This window comes from Netta rufina, assembly GCF_964035555.1.
Source record: "Netta rufina genome assembly, chromosome: 5".
In the NCBI taxonomy this organism is placed as follows: Eukaryota; Metazoa; Chordata; class Aves; order Anseriformes; family Anatidae; genus Netta; species Netta rufina.
Genome location: NC_140128.1, coordinates 7,229,948 through 7,247,546, shown reverse-complemented (window position 1 = coordinate 7,247,546; position 17,599 = coordinate 7,229,948). Strand labels below are relative to the sequence as shown.

Sequence of the window (17,599 nt, the reverse complement as noted above, 5' to 3'; positions counted from 1 at the left end):
ACGCAGCCTGAATTCTTCTGACAACCGGGTTGGATTAGGGTGATTCACTTCATGAATCAGACAGAACATACCCTACATTAGCCGCTGGTTTTCCACACTACTCAGATGCAAAATTTTGTAAATAACCCTAAAATCCTACCCTCGTGTGTCACAGTCTTTTCATTTTGCCCTTGCCTGTGGCTGATTAACGCAAATTGAATTTCATGCCAATCAGCTCAAGCAATCTGCACAGTGTACAGAAATGCAGCATTTCCACTAGAAGGCAAAATTGTTCTCAACAGTTACTGATGCTTTCACAAAAAGGTCAGAATTTTAAATGCACTGGTATCCAAGAGAAAATTTTAAAAATTGAATCACAGCAATCTTAGATTTCTGAATTGAAAATTCTGGCTGTATTACTTTTGATTTTTTTCCAAGTTTAGTATAAGTCTGAATAAAAACATTTAAAACATACAACAACCCTGCCTTTTAAAGATTGATCTCTGTAAAAAGAGCCAGGAATGTACTTAGCTATTTCCAGAAAATGGCCAAGTTAAACAACACACAATGACAAAATTTCCCCTGACTAAAAAAATGTAATACATTTCATGACTATTCACTACATTGCTCCTAAAATGAGTTCACATTTTGAGCCATTATTTCAGTTAAGTCTCATAATTAGCTCAGCCCTGTCTTCTTACATTAAATACTAATTCCAGGCAGAGAGTAGAAGTTTAAAAACAAACAAACAAAACCCAAACAAACAAACAAAAAAGCAGGCTCAGGAGACACTCTGGAATGTAGTTGAACTATGTGCTATACAGAACACAATCCCAGTACGTAGCCCTCACTGAAGTCTTGATATCAATGTGCCAGAGCATCCTCTGCATATACCTTTGAAATAACTGAAATACTACAATTGGAATATCCATTGTTTTCTGAACATAATCCAGAAATTTTTAGTCAGGTAGACGTTCTTTTCCTATGAACTTCAGGAACATGAGAGTTTCTCCTGTTTTCTAAGTAAGAATTTAAGACTGCAAATTCAGCAGAGGTTGATTCTAGAGTATTGCATTATACTGCGTTTATTAACAAGGGAGATTAATGTTTTAACTGGCTGGTCTCAAAATTCATAGTTAATTGAGAAATTCAATCTTTAGTGGTTTTTGTTTCCCTACAGAACCCAGTTCCAAAAAATACTCTGTTGCCATTAGAAATTGCATTGCATAAGTCTCTATTAAACAAAACATTTCAAGATGTAAACACTTAAAAAGAACAGTGTACTTTTTGCTGAGGCTGTCCCCCCAAAATTGGGTTTGGTCAGTCCAATGTTTTTAATATGATTTTGGGTATCTAGCCTGTACAAAGCTTTTTGCAATGTAATAACTTGAAACAAAGTAACACTAACAAATCGAAGGAAATAGGTGAACTATAGAGAGTCTTCAGTAAGAAAAAAACCCTTTCTCTTTTTTAGCTGACATTCTTTCATGAGGAATGTTAGCTCTCTCTGAAATGCTGAAGAAAATATTTGTTCTCTAAGCAAATATACCCTACCTGTATATGAGGTTTTAAAAGTTGCCGCTTTAAGTCAAATATCACTGAATAGCTAAATAACATTATCAAGGTATCAGGTGCTTCATGTTTGTCAGTGTAGCTATGAAATATTCTCCTGCTAGCTGACCACCTTTAATTTAGCCTAGGCTCATAGTAAAATGTTTTGTTGGATGATCAGAGATTTACGTGACGGGAGCCTGGGGGCTTCAGTCCAGTGTCTCCACATGCGCAGGCACTAAGCATGAAAGCCAAAGAGCAGGAGGGCAGGATAAGCTGCCCGTTAGCTCCCACAGGGTGCAAGTCCAGGACCCTCCAATATGGATCTGAAGTACAGTGGTAAGGGCCTGAAGTGAAAAAATGCACAGCTACTGCCTAGTCTCTGTGTTGGGCTCTACGATGTGGGGCCAGGAATATTTCCTCTCCAGGGCATGGGTTAATTTTTTGCCTCTAGCATACATAGTGATTTGTAAAATGTACGATGGGAATGTCTTTGGAATTTGATTCAGCTTCAGAAAAAAAGTGAGCTTCTGACAGGCTGAACTGCCAGGCCTGTGTGAGAACTCAAGGGTTAATAAAACCAATCGTGAGCAGTCATCAAGAGGCAGAGAGTAGCAAACATACTGGACACAAACAGGTGATAAAAGCTGATAAGAGAGATGACAAAATTAAGAAAATAAAGAACACTGTTATAAAGATTTATAGATCAGCTAAAGCAGAGCAAAATAAATGATAACAAATACTGATAAAAAAGAAATGGGGCATCGGCCATATAAACACACAGGAAACTTCAATGCTTCTGTATAGTACTATGACACTGCTTTGTTTACACCAGCATTGACCTTTTGCTCCCAAAGAAGTTTATTAACCATCTTGGTCTTTCTTTGTGTTGCTTTACTCATCAAGAGAAAGTTGTACAGGGTTGATTCTGATGAATGGCTTTTTCAGAAAGTCAAGTTATCCTTGACTAGATGCAGATGGCCTAGTAAAAAATGAATGCTGCCAGCAGACATTGTCTTTATCAGTAGTAAAAGTTCAGCAGGGACTAGACTTCCTCATCTCTGGCCAGAGAAACCCAGCCTTCTGTTTCAGCACCATATCACATATTGTCCTAATGAATTCTTGTAACACACTGCAGCCCAGATAAATATGCTTATATTAATGTTTTTTGGCAGTCTGGGGCATGGTACAGAATTGACACAAGTGTTTGGATTCTGCCTGAAGCAGACACCAGGAATTTACACAGCTAAGAAATATTGGACTGTCGTTAGGTTGTTTGTCCTGCGTGATGACCTTCAGTATTGCAAACTGCAGTTCATCCTCCCTGGGCTGCCTTCATAAAAGGAAGCCTGCAGCAAGCCGTGCTGAAGCCCTGCAGCTCCGAGCAGGCAGAGGAAGCAGCTCAGTCACTAGAAGGTCTCATTCATTCCACAGCAGCGCAAGCACTAATTTGAGATCCATATTTCAAGCAGTCCAGTGGGCTTTCGGCAGGGCAATATCTGTGGCAGGCAATTCAACTCCTGCTGCCATGTGGTCTTTCCTTTCTTTGATTCTCTGTTAATTCTTCTTTGCAAGAATAGAAAGAAACACACATCTCCACACTTCCGAGGTAATGAGCAGTGAGTGATTTACAGTGAACACCTCTTCAGGGCATGAAGCATCATTCTAGGCAACCTCAAGGATGCTAGGATCTTGGCCTTTGAAGAAGACCAGGCAATACGAGGGACAAACAGCAACCAGATCTTAAAACTCAGTGATTCTCAATAGCTACCCAGGTCCAGTTGGATACATGCTGTAATGATAACCTCTGCAGGCTGCTGCAATACATTTTGAGTTGTGTGACATGATATTCTGCAGCTCTGAGTGCTGCTTTGCAAGCACGGTAACTTTCTGTTGCAAATTAGGAAATTCCTTCAGCTGCAGTGGGTGGCTTGGCCAAACTGTTCCCAGAAATGCGGCTGTCATACAAGCAAACAAAACTTCGAGGACAAGCCACCTAGTGTCTGAAAGCGAAAAAGCTTTCTAGTCTATAGTTCTTTGTTGAACTGACTTTCTTAGCACACAGTAGATAAAAACCTCTTTATTTGCCTTTACAATGTACCTTTGCTGTGTCGCTAGGCCCATAATTTAACATAAAAACCTCAGTTACATGGTTAAAAATGTCAGAGACCTTCCCAAGAGGGAACATTAGGCAGATGTGATTATTGTACTAGTAGAGTACATGCACAAGGACACACAACTCTCAGGCAGGATTTTTTCCGCGCAATGAAGTTACTTTTTTTTTTTTTTTTTTTTTTTTTTTTCCGGTTATATTTTTCAACATCACATTCAAATAAAAGGGAGTTCTGGGGCATGACTCAGATGTGAATGAGCCATAAAAAGAAACAGCCTGAAAATAAATACATTCATATTTCTCTCCTGCACCACTATACTAAGGTATGCTCTGTGTGTTTTTTTAAATCCTCTTGCACCAAAAGGGCATTTTTGATGCTGGGGAAAGGCACCTAGTTTTATGTTAGATTTATCTAGCCATTCAAGCCAGGATGATCTGACAGGTCTTTCCACTACTGCTCAACTTATTTTTGCAGCTTAAGATCTTGGCTATGCAAGAGTTCCTCAGAACAAAAGTACCCCATTTCACGTAAAAAAAAAACAAACAGTGATGCTAGTAAATTATATTTACACCTGTGGGATATGCATTTAGTCATCAGGAGTAAAAAAAAGCCCTGCCTGGGACTGTACTTTCTCATTCAAGATTTTCAGTGCCTTTAAACGCTTGAATTTTAACACCGTACCTATGGCTTGCAGCCTCTTTGGGGCAGCATCCTCCTGTGTCCCTACAGTTGCCGGCCCAAGACCTGCCCATGTTACATGTGGCTTCTAGAAGAATGCCACCCTTCAGACCATCCTCAATGGTCAGGGCTCTTTGGGGTCTCAAAGCTGGCATGGCTGGTTGGATTTCACTCTATATGGAAAACCAGACTTCATTTACTGGATGCTCTGACTTACTTCCAGTGGCCATGGTGCTCTCGGTCACCTCACCACCATTAGTTAAGAACCCCACTGTGCTGGTAGAGCCAAATGTGCTCATCAGTGCAGAGATAGTTTGAGTTGGAAGGGACTAAAGATCACCCAGTCGATGGCCAAACTGAGCACTTAAAACCAGGTTTCATCATGCTGCTATTTGAAGCTGCAGAAGTTCTGCCAGTATTTTTTATGGGAATCAACGCAGGCTGTGCTGACAACATCAAAGTATGCAAAGCATAGTACAAGCACAGAAGAACATCATCTCTGTGTATTTGTCTTTGCCTCATTTAAATCATATTCTAACCAACCCTGTTCTTTCCTATTTTATTTCCTACAAATAGTTTCTCATGAAAAACGAGGAAAAAAAAGTTTTTGTTTTTGTTTTTTTTTTTGATGTCTGTGTGCTCTGTGCTGGTAACTTGCTAGAAGACAAGCTGTTTGGGTAGAAGTTCTTCAAAAATCTGCTTTTTAGCAAGTCTGTTGGGGCATCTCACCAGTGAAACCAAGGGCAGCAGTCAGAACTGGTGCACCTGAGAGCTCACCCGTTTCTACCTGCCAGGCTCATCTTCCTTTCAGACCGCTCTGACAGTTCCCCTTTGTCCCGCACAGGACGCTGCTGACAGCCCTGGAAAGTCTCCCCAGAATGCCAATAGCCACTCGGCTCCTCCACTGAGCACTGGGGGCTCAGAGCTCTCCGAGGCTATTGGCCCACCGTGCCTGTCCTCCGAGTTTATCTCAGCTCTACCCCCGGTTTTGTCACTGTATCCTTCAATCCCCTCTCTCCCCATAAAAGTGTCTAGCTGTCTCTTAAACTCACTTTACCATTTGCTTCTTTGACCTCACTTGGCAACTTATCCTTGTGTTTATTATTTGAGGTGGAATAGTTCTGGCTACATTCCTGGTTTTACTCTTAATTGTCTAATTTTTAGAATGGTGTCAGTGGGGTTGGATTTGGGCTTGGGTTTTGTGTGTTTTGTTTTTTTTTTTTTTAAACTCATTGCTCTTGTGACCAGGTCTTCATTTTCACTAGGCTCCTTCGTGTCATCAGGACTTCCAATAGCTAAAAGGATCCTCATGAAGCTTTTATTGGATCTTCCCAAATATTGCAGCTGGCCTTTCTCATCCACTACTGCCATTCTGAACTGCATACACTGCCTTTAATTACCTTTTTGTTAATTGGGGGAGGGGGGCACTTTCCTGAAGTGAGGAGGAATTCTCCAGCTCAAAAGCCCAAGGGGAAGGTACAAACAGGGCTCGAGCAGGAACGAACAGCACAACCTTTGCATGTCCTCTGGCAGCACACCTCTGCCACGTGGTTGCCTTCAGGTGCCCTCCTCATGCCAGAGGCTGCCAGCTCCGAGGTGTGGAGCTGCAGGCATCTCTGGGCCCCTCCGTCCACCCCAAAGGCTTGTCGCGCTTTTGGACAAGGTGCAGGGGGCAGCGTGCTTACCGTGCTGGATTTGCTGTCAGGTCACACTGCTGATTGGAAAACGCTGCATGTGATAGGGTTTTCTCAGTGCCTGTTTGGAGAAGGGGGAGGAGGAAGAAACACTCGTTTAAAGCACCCACCTTCATCTTCAGGACCTGTTCTCAGTTGCTGTAAGGTTGGTTGCTGGAGCAGTGAAATGAATCCTACTGACATCCTGAAACAGATAGGCCTGGTTGGAGTGGCAACTAAAATGAATGAGTTGCCTAACCCATCACGGAGAGAGAAACAAAGAGCTACTTCTCTGCTAGTCCCCCACTTCCCTCACAGGAATGTCAGGAGGCTAGGACTGCCTTCACGTTGGCTGCCTAATTGCAGCCAGATAACGACTCTGCACCTCCTGCTTGGCCAACACAGCCTGTGCCCTAAAGAATCTGACGTGCACCAGAAGTGTGGCCATGTGGCTACACTCTAGGCACGTTAGGTCTCAGGTGTTTATCAAGCAGAAGGGACACTTGGCTGGACTCACCTTCCTTGAAAAAAATCAGTGCAAGGGAATCCTTGAATCTCAGCTGACAACATCAGAGAGAAGAGAGATAACGTTCCCTTTCCTACCCAACACATACTGTACATCACGAAGTGACAAGGCAAAGTACACGTGTTACCAATGCCACTAACATTCTGTATTCTGGGGGTGAGGGAAGCTACAGAACAGGAAAAGTATGTCAGTCACAGCAAGACATTAACCATCAGCCAAAAGAGCATCAGTCACTATTTGCAGTTTACGAACACAGGCCAGAGGCATAAAAAAGATTTTTTCAATTAATTGTGGAATTGAAAATTTTCCAGAGAGTTAAGGATACTTGTAAGATATAATGAAGTGCAGCCCCCTCGTCTTTCATACGGAGGTCAAGCTCACAGAAACCCGGCCTGCCGAGCACTTTCTGCTGGCTGCAAAATGAGGAATTGCATGCTGCAAGAACCAGCATCTGGGGGCTGCTTCTGAGAAATTCATGTAGTGCAGCACTTCAATAAAGGTGGCTTACCTTGCTGATAGAATCTTGGAAACGGGGAAATGAGAGGGAGAGACATAAAATGCCTCTCACAACAAAGACTGCAAAATGACTAGGAATAACAATAAAAAAAAATCATGTAAACATTTACCTTTGTCTTCACTGTACTCAGAGTGTTGGAAGACATAATGAGCATCAAACAATAGAGTAGCAGTAAGTACTTTCATTGAAAAAGGGGCGACAGCAAAAACCAGAGGACATACTCCGTCACTCATCACCCCATACTTCATTTTTGTAGCCATCTACCATTATTATTTGGCGTGCTATTCACCAAGCAGCACAACTATGGATGTACTTATTTACAGATCATTGGAAGTCTGGCCTGTGCTGCAGCAGAGTTTTGGTTATATTTCACAAAAGATAGTTTTATTTATGTTTGACTAATGCAGGCGCAACTGGAGGTTGATTTTTCTTTTTTTGGCTTTTAGTATAAACATTTCTGACAGCTCTCTATTTTGGGTGCAGGCTGAAAAACATTGTTTTGTAGTTGCAGAACATTGCTGGGTAAATCAGAAGACATTGTTTTTACGACTGAACTTTTCTCTCAAGAAAGCAGGAGGAGTTGCTTTACTTTTTAATTCTGAGCAGTTTTATACACACCATTCACTCCAAATATTTGATGTTTGCCACACTTGTTATGAGTTTCTCCAGAGAGATGCTGTCTTTTGGCAGCAAAAGATAAAGTTGACTGATACAAATGAGTCACAGTACCCCAACAGTAATTAACAGTGATGCAATACCCAAGCGAAAAAGAGGACTTGAAGAATTAACTGTTGAGTTTTCTTGACGATGCAGCTGCACTTTAAGAGAGAAAGCTCAACCCATCATAGAACTCCATTGTGTACATTAGAGAAAAAAGCTTGGCAAGATACATTAAAGATTTTTGCTAAAGAGATACAAATATTTTGCAAGGTCGAAGGGCACTCAGGCAGGCTGTACTTACTTCCAAAGAAAAGCAGGCAGTATGACAAAGAAACAATAATTTATTTTTATCTTCATTTTCACACTTCATCATCTACGAAAGACTGTCTTTTTCAACCTGCTGAACTGATTTAAGCCACCTCAACTCTAAGTTAACTTTTACTTAAAAGTCCCCGTATGACATCGTAATCTAAGAAGTTATCTGTGCTTACGGTTTCAGCACAGTTCTGCAGAAGGCCAATACTTCTATTTATAAACTGGATTGTACTGTTCTATAAAGTCTTTATACAAATCTTATAGATCTAAAGAAAAGGAATATTTTTGTAAGAAGACGAACGATTGAAGCAACTGTGTTATAGCACAATATGAAACTCGACACTGTTTTCTGCTGCCAGTATGATTCCCAAGTGAGATGGATAAATTGTGGTCAAGACCTGGACAGGTTAACTAGTGGTCATCAGTGCTGGTGGTACCTTTATATACAAAAAAAAAAATGGATACTATTGGACAGGGCATTTGAAATTTAATACCAGACATGAAACAAGACATCTGTTGGACTCTCATTTGTTTCTCTTTGAATGGGCTTTAATTGAAAGCTCAGTGAAAAATGCAGGTTACATTCTTAGTGTTATCAATAGTTTGTAACAGCAACAACATCAGAACAGTGATGCATCTAATATTTATACACTTTCTAATTTTAGATGTCTAAGAGCAATACATTATCAGATATATATATACACACAATTTCAAGCAATTAAAAGTAAATAATAAACCCCTCCTCCCAAAACCCTGAAACAATATATTTCCTTACACTAATAATGTCTTTTTCACATATACTTGACAAAGAGTCTTTTTAAGTTACTTATCTTAAGAGTAATCTGTTAATGGAGATCCTGGACCAGCCCCATTAAAAGTTCAGTTTTAAGTTTATACAGCTTGCTAGCCACATAACCAGCGTGGCTTTACATTGTAAACAAATCCCAAATGTCTACAATGATTGGAATCACTTTTGTGTAGAGGAGATCTATGCATCGCATGATGGAATAAATTTAAACCAATACATTAAAAGGGGGGGGGGGGGGGGCGTGGAGGGAAAGAGAGTTATTTGACAAACAAAACAGTTTGGAGGGATCAATTATGTGATTATTTAAAAAACAAGTTAACTTAATGGTAAGATTCTTATTTTCTGAACAGAGGTTCTGGTTCATCTAGCTTTAACTGCTCTAGAAATAATTTCTTTTTTTTAAAAAAAAAGGGTTGATTTGTGAAATTCAGAAGCATTGCTTCCATCCTTAAAAGCTTGCCCTTTGGCAGTACGAGTACAAAGCTTACCGAAAGTATCTCAGGTGATTGTTCTGTCTCATCTGGTGAGGATAACTGTACTAGCACTTGGAAACGTCAGGATATGCACAAAAGTAGTAAGCATAGAGCTTACCTTCAACAGGAAATAATCACCCTACCTGCTGCTGGACTTAAAAAGGTAGAATAAAATGTACCTAGAAAAGTTCAAGCGAAAATAAAAACAGAAAACTGCAAACACCCATGGAAGGTAAGCATAGGTTAGAGTAATCTTGAAACTGCGGCAATCTTGCTCACTTTTTAACAAAATTACAAATAGAAATCTTCCGAACTTTTTGAATAAGAAATTTTCTAAGTCCAAATGGAAGACAAAGCTGAGCAGAATCCTACGGTTTAGTTAACTTGTGTCATATGGGATGCGAAGACAGCTGCAGCTTTCTGACAGAGGTGATCGAAGATGGCTGATAAAGTTTGCAGTAGCTCATAGTGTCCCATCTGGTTTATTCACTTGTTTGAACTGTCTAAAGGGCCAACTGCAGTTTAGTCATGTTCCTCTGGTGCATGTTGTGATGACGAACTAATTCATCAGACCTGGCAAATTTTTTTTGACAGCTGGGCCACCGGCAACTGAAAGGCTTTTCACCTGTTAACAAAACACCCTGTTATTAACTGGGTATACGGCTTGCCTGGGACACTGCTATTTCTTTTCTTTCTGCGGGGCTATGAGGAGCTAGGCAGATCTCCTGGCAGGAGGAGAAGCATCCTGGGACATCCTGAGAGGGTGTGGGAGTGCCCTCATTTACTGCTCACATCAGCACTCAGTGCTTGCTTACTTCTCCCCCAGCTGATGTTTACCAACAGCCTTTCCACGTGATGTAGAGCATTTTGCAGTGGATCATTCCTGAAGACAGGACTTTGCTGAACACCCCATTGCCATGTTTATGCTACTCTCAGTTCTTGGACAAACTGGTTTAAGAGTAACTCTGGCATTCACACAAGCTTCAGTTGAACCTCTGACTGTGCTGCAGACGTGCTGTTACTCACTGTGAGAATTGTCAGTGACTACTTAGAGCTCGACCTCAAGTCAAGGAGAGTTTTTCCTGCAAGTTCAATGAATTTTGTCCAGAGTTCTTTGAAACCAGTGAGTGTAAAGGAATATGGCAGAAGCAACAGCAGTCAATGTGAAGTTTGCTGACCCTGACTGAAAGTTTCCCAGTACTGTCTAAATAAAGTAGATTCACATATTCACATCTAAGGGAGATTTTAAAGGCCCCAATATTCAGTATTTTTCTAACATTCTTACAGGTATAATAATAATTCACAGAATCACAGAATTGAAGGGATTGGAAGGGACCTCAAAAGATCATCAGATCCAACCCCCCCTGCCAAAGCAGGTTCCTTAGAGCAGGCTGCCCATTCACTAAAAATGACCCCAAACAAAGCAGATACAATTTTAACAAGAAATGCCATCACCTCTTTACAGTTTAATCTGGTCTCTCTATTTTCTATGATATTTAAGAGGAATTTCAGGCTGTGTGTCTGATGCCGCAGGAATGCTGATGGAATGCTTTCATTAGCTCAAAGCAGTGCCCACTGACTCGGGTTTCTTTTAGACTTGCATTTTCTTCCCCTCCACTGCCCCAGACAGATGCAGTATTTTACAGTAGGTTCAGCTCTGGACTCTTCGATGCTGTCTATGTACCTCGTACTCTCCAACTCAAGACACGAGGTCACCCAAACATCTTCTTTTCTTCTTTGCCTCACACTTTGCACATTTCACAAACATCCAAATTCAGGCAAAAGCGAATCTGGCATTGGCATAAATGCTGTGTATTTCTGTTTGCAAAATCCCATGCAATAAACAGATTATATAAAGCAGGGAAATCAACTTAAAATCTACTTTATCCAGTTAACATACATGCTGGCAAAAGCATCAACCATCTCACATGAGTGCATAAAACAGTATGGGACAAAGCTGGTCTGGTCAGAGCTACTGATAAAAATCACAGATTGTATAAAGTGGTCATCTTACATCTCAGCAGCATTAACAGAACCATCCTGTGAACTGATGCGAGCTATGTATTACTGGCAAACCTTTCACTGAACTACCACAATAAAAGCACCAGAGTTTTGCTGTTTCACAAGCAATTTCAATTGTCCACTCATGACAGGGGGCAGCGATCTATTAATTCAGTGCTGGGCACAGATTATCTTACATAACTTCACTATACAGGCATCAGAAATAACATTTCAATTGCTAAAAGTAGACAAGAGGCCCTGAATTTGTAGCCTACCAAATAGTTTAACAGTTGCTTTACAAATAAGCCACAAGAGATGAAAGTTACCTACACTTCCCTTCACCAAGACTTAACATGGAACAAGTTAAACTGAACTAAGTGTTTTCTTGCAAAATTTAGGGGACAAAATAGAAAGGAATGAAGCTACAGGGCAGGATGGACACAAAAAATCCCCAACTGTCACTCATGCTCATTCCTCTCAGGATATGTATATTTAACAGTCAAAGGAGCATCGTCAACAGCAGCAGGCAGCTGAGCTGAGAGCCCCCGCAAAACCTGAGCCAGTGGCAGGCAGCGAGCCCAGGCAAAGGTCTGTGCTATGAGGTAATCAGCACTCAAGTGAGGCTGCTTTCAGCAACGAGGGCAGGGTGGGCTTGGATCACATGGGGCAAAGAAGAACTAGAACAGGGAGATTAGTTTCACTAGAAAAAAGAGAGTAATTATTCACTGATTTAGCTGATCTGGGGTAAAAAAATTACTGAAGTCAGGAGATCACGGAGTCTTTCCATGAATTATCAGATCACTTAGCAGTGAAATGTGAAGGAGAATATCGTTTTTCCTAATTTGCTAACATGTGGCAACCACTTGCCATTTTGTCTCTACCAGAATGTTACCTCTTGGTGATAATGAAAATATCTTGCTTCATACGCACGCACCAGAACCAGATCCTGCAGCTCAGTGTGAAATGCCAGGGATAACCCAGTAACACAGCCATGCCCTTTGCCATTTATAGATTGCCAGTGCAGATATCGTCACTGCTTGAAGCATTTATCTGGCCAGTGCCACAGGAAATGCCGTTATTCTTAGGTGAATCATTCTCTTTATTAAAATTTCTTTTTTATACTTGAAAGTCTTTAATAGGTATTTTTATGGTCCAAAAAAGAAGAAAGAATCCTTAGCAGAAGAAAAAAAGGATTTTCTGGCTCCTTGTCCACCAGTAGAGAGACTGAATTTAAAAAGGTTAGCCCTGGTGTAGAAAACACTGTGACATCTAGTAACATGACAAAGCACTTGGTAAACAATCACTTCATAAAAATATGGCATATGTAGTGGAAGGGAACATAAAATGTCACTTCATAAGAATAATTCTAAACCTTAAAACTAAAATATAGAGGCTGCTGAAGTTGCCTCTTAATGGTGTTTACACTTATGTGAGGACAAAGTAGACTAAAATGCCTGCTATTTTTTTCCCCTGTATTCATGTGAAATATCATAGTTTCTACAAAAAGGTCCTCGAATATTTGAGTAAGCTTTTACTTCAGCATCTGTCAGTGTGAGTTTGCAAAAGGCACTCCTTTTATCTTCTGGAGAGATTACAGTACAAGCAGCAACAGCAAGTGCTTTGCCGTGCTATCCTGCATTAGGCTCAACTGACACTTAGGAGAAGCATGAGTAGGCATGAATACTTTAGATTACAGACCTTCAGCTGAAGCTAGAATTAAAGTTTCTGTCTTGTAGGTTTTTTCAGTGAAGGCAATAGATCAAGTTGACATTTGTGGGCTGAGACCATAATGTTTGTTTCACTATAGCTGACAAAATATATTTTACCAAGCTGAAATTTCCTTAAACATGACAAAAGAAAGCATAGTTTCAAAAATCACCTAAAGCCCACTGTGAAAAGTGACTGTGATATTTAGGGGATGTTGTCACACTGGTTAATCAGCATGCTCTGAAATGATTTCTGATATTCTGAATATTTAATCCCTGGTTAAGAGACTTTCTAATCATGTAATTTACAACAACATTGTTTAAAAATTAATAAATAATGAAATATAAATGTGAATAAAGGTTTACGCACTTGTTTTACCTGTATGAGTCCTGGTATGAGTCTTCAGATGATCAGATCTGGAGAACTTTCTCTGACAGGTTTTACACTGGAAGGGTTTCACACCTGAATAGAGAGAAAAAAACTATTCTTATATTCCAACACCTTTTAGAAGGGTGGATGACATCAGCTATTTCTGTATTTGCAAAATTCTGGATTTTTTTGTACTAGTTACTCTAACAGCTCCTCCCAGCTTCATGGCTACACGTTACAGAAAGTCATTAATCAGGCTGCCATACACAGTCCCTTTGTAACCCCCTCTTCCAGTGTCTGGGTCTGAAGCATCCAAACAGCACCAGCATAAATAAACACCCACTTATATTGTTGGAATAAGGAGCATCTGCAAACTTCCATTAATTCTGATCCTGTGGCTTGACGCTCCTGCCATTATGTATGAGCACACATGGCATGAGAAAAATAGCAGCACAGAGGTATATTTTTATATACTCCCAGCAGGCTTAACTTTACACTTCTGCTACTTACTTTACACGCTGCACATAGGTCTCTGGGACTGCTGAACACAAAGGTTCTAGTATGCAGGTGCTAAAAGCATATCATCCCAATGAAGTATTTTTACCACCAGCTTTCAGAGATACTTCCTCCCCCTCTAAATATCATTTCAGTGTGACAGAACATCTTTAGTAAACGTAGCAGGCAGAAATTCTCCACAGAACTTGAGTAAACCAATTGTGAGACCGTTCCCTGAGATATAGGAGACCCAAACACAATTTCTTGCTGCAGCTCAATCAGAGGAGTATTCTAAAACCCCTCCTCATGTCCCATGCAGGGTGCCCTCATGGTTCAACTTTCAAACAGGAGGCAAGAGTCATTGTTATCTTGTTTTCTGTGATTTTGTGAACAGCTGTCTCCCCTGTTAATCTGGGCCTCCAAGAACTCCAGAAATGCTGAAGCAGGCTGTCTTGATAATTCCAGAAAATAGTGTATGAGCAAAAATCAAATTGCTGAATTTCAAATAAACTCAGAAATAGTTTGGGCTGTCTTAGAATATTCTACCCGGTAAATGATTGACAATGAAGGCTCTCAAAGTCTCACTATGACCCAGACCTGTTCATGACTGCTATTGCCTTCTCCATAGTATGTTAACAGCTGCTATACACTTTCCAGGTTATTTTTGGTCAGCTGCACTCCAGCACAATCCAGCCAGCCAGATTATCAACATTTCTCTCCTTGATACTCCTAGAATACTTCTTTAGTTGGCAGAATTCAAGAAAGGCTCAAATCCAAGCTTAAGTGTCTTGCTGAATTAGGTACTTTTAGCTGATGCGGTTTTTCCTTCTCCCTTCTGCTTTCCACATGCAAGTGCACAGTAATTTCACCAGCCTTTCAGGTTACGCACATGCAGGATTCACATATTAGCATTGCCAAAAAAATACCAGAATATCGACAGTAGCATTTGTCAGACCACTCATTGGAAATTCTTTCTTGCAGAACTGTTTTTAAAATAGTGGGTTTCCTATACTGAGGATACCGTATAGAGCGAGGAGTTTCAATTAGAAAGCTGCTTCAAAAAATGGTGGCAGGACAAAAAGCTTGCATATACAACCATAGCAGTAATGCCAACAACAAAAATAGGCACACCCCCCTCCTAAAGCTAACTTTGAGAATTTGTCACTGCTGGCAATGTGCATGAGCAGACACAACATCAGGAAAATAGAAATTTCAAGTTCTCTTTTTGGATCACAATTCACATATAGAGGTGAACTCTACAGAGTAGAGGTGCAGTGCCAACAAACCTGTGTGTCGTCTTTGGTGCCGTTTGAGTTGGTCTGAACGAGAAAATCTTCGTTCACAGTCCTTAAAATCACACTGATAGGGTTTTTCACCTGCAAAATACAAATAGCTTATCAGAACATGTGGCTAAACTGGGGAACACGTCAGCTAGACTCTGAAGATTCAATGGGTTACAATAAGAAACGCAGACTTCATTTCTAAAGCAATCTAGTGAAAGGCCAGAGTCTCATTTGCTACAAAACCATACAGCTGTGTTGGAATCAGTAGGGTAGGGCTGGCACAATTTTACCACTTTGTCACTGATCTTAAATCTGTTCATTCTGAAAAATGATCCACTAGGCAAAAGCTGCAAAAAAAAACTTTAAGGTTACATGATTTTTTAAATTGTTTTCTTCTGGAAAAGAACAGAAATATTTTGTTTTATATTTCTGTGAAAACCACATTAAGCTCTTTCCAGCTGTTTCAGTTATACGTCATTTGTACAAGGGAACAACTTGCAGTTTGCTCTAAATTGGCTTTGAAGTAAAAACTAAAAAAATGAGGTGCAAATTTTAACTGTACTAAATGAATTAAAAGAAAATGAAGAGCACAATTCCACCACAGAAATTCCACCACACATTCTTCTGCAAAACACAAATTACTTTTCTTCTGTAAAGCACCAGAATTTCACATGTAGCTGCACACCTCCCGCAGGCAAGCACATAGATTTTTGCAAAGCCTCATGTGAATATAAACGCTTCCTCTACACTGTCCAATTCAGCTGAGCTCTTCAGGATGTGTTCTCCCTAGGATCAAAAGCAAGCTTCTGACTTAAAATAAATAAATAAATAAAGATTTTGAAATCCCTGTAAGCTAGTGTCTCAGATGAATATGGTTTTCTATGCAAAGGGCTTCACCAAACACATAAGGATTCAAAAAGAAATGCAGAAATCAAGGACCTTGAGGAAAGAGGGAAACACTGCTGGATTGTAGCATACTGCAGAGTTGATGAAGATTTGGCCAGCATAAAAAGACTTAATCTGTGTGCTGTTACAGGAGGAGCTGTATGACATCTTAGATCTGATTCTCATCTACTCTAGGGCCCTTCTGCACAACACTGCAATCCTGCAAGAGACTGAGATGTAATTACAATTATACCTACACAAAGTCTGTTTCCAGTGCCTCAGCCCTACAGAGAGGTCTCAGCATAAGAGCTAAGGAAGCACCTCTCACGGCAAAGCTGGAAGATCCTGGGCTTTATCTGGAAGGTACACACTAGACCAGCTGGGACCTGCTTTATCTACTGTGGAAAGCTGAGATACAAAACAAAGATCAAGCATGAAGGACCTAAAGAACAAAAAGCAGCTGAAGATAGAGGGTGGAGTGGGTTTAATTTCTCCAGGTGTATTTTTAAATACGTATCACTCATGAATCTTCACTCTAAGTGTCTGCATTTCTAATTATATTATGACGAGGAAAAAGTTTTTCTGAGCACCAGTTGCAATCTTGAATGGGATCTGTAAATGTAAGGTACTAGGTACTGCAAAGGAATATGTCTGTGATGACATGTTCGTCTTGTTCATCACTTGTGAAAATTAACTGCTGTGTCTTATAGAAATACTTGTTTGAAATCATTAGGATAGGTGGGCATCATATTGGATCACAGGGCTACAGACGTTTCTGCTTTGAGAAGAATTTTTTTCAGCCTGTCATCAGACACCAGGTAAGAACAATTAAGGAGTCATTTGAAAGGCTTATTGACAGAGCTATCCTGTATTTGTACAGAACTGTGGTCTTAGATACCAGTACTATTTCGTGTAAAGGAGGAGCCTTCTGCTCTAGGTAACAGCATAAGTAGCATATTAAGAGCAGCATTCCAAATTCATACTGCTGTAGCTAAGATCAAAATTTCACAAAAGCAACTAAATCTGCAAGAACAAGTTAACTTCCTGTGACAGTCACCCAGTGGAGTTTACTGGTTCTCAGAGCTAGGTGTGGATAACTTCCATGTCTGCTGTGCTTAATTTATTAGCATAAGGGATTAAAGTTGCCACAGGTGTTTGAAATAGTTCCGTACACTTTGACCACAAGGACTCCCAGGGGGGTGCCTGCTTTTCAGAAACCACTTACTTCCAAGGAATTCAGCCCTTTGGCAGATTTAAGAGGGGGAATGTCAGCAGAGCAGAATGCAGTGACAGGATGATTGTCTGCTAATTGCAATATAAACGCAGAAGATAGTTAAGGAAGTATTTGAATAAAGCGGTATAGGAGGTCTGATGGCATGCACAATAAAATATTTCTTTATACTTTAAAATATAAGCTTGGTTAAACTGAGGACAAATTTAACCAATGCACATAGGAATCGATCCAATATGCTTACACAGAGATATACTGACACTGCAGAAGATGAAAGGTAAACAAACAAGGGGCAGCATAATATTTGGACAGAAATCCTAATTTCTCTTTCCTT

The 17,599-nt window shown here is 40.3% G+C and overlaps 1 protein-coding gene across 4 annotated transcripts in view; it reads right to left on the bottom strand.

Moving 5' to 3' along the window:
* Positions 1 to 8,424: 8,424 nt before the first annotated feature.
* WT1 (WT1 transcription factor) overlaps positions 8,425 to 17,599 on the bottom strand; it is a gene marked incomplete at both ends in the record, with an annotated part of 33,937 nt that continues 24,762 nt past the window's right edge. For 2 of the 4 annotated variants that reach the window (XM_084287117.1, XM_084287119.1), the window contains 3 exons: positions 9,798 to 9,919; positions 13,372 to 13,464; positions 15,153 to 15,242. In XM_084287117.1, the coding sequence (XP_084143243.1) occupies positions 9,798 to 9,919; positions 13,372 to 13,464; positions 15,153 to 15,242 (305 nt within the window). Of the gene's footprint in view, positions 8,451 to 9,797; positions 9,920 to 13,371; positions 13,465 to 15,152; positions 15,243 to 17,599 lie in introns of those variants that run through there. The other 2 variants (XM_084287120.1, XM_084287118.1) reach the window with 2 other exon arrangements.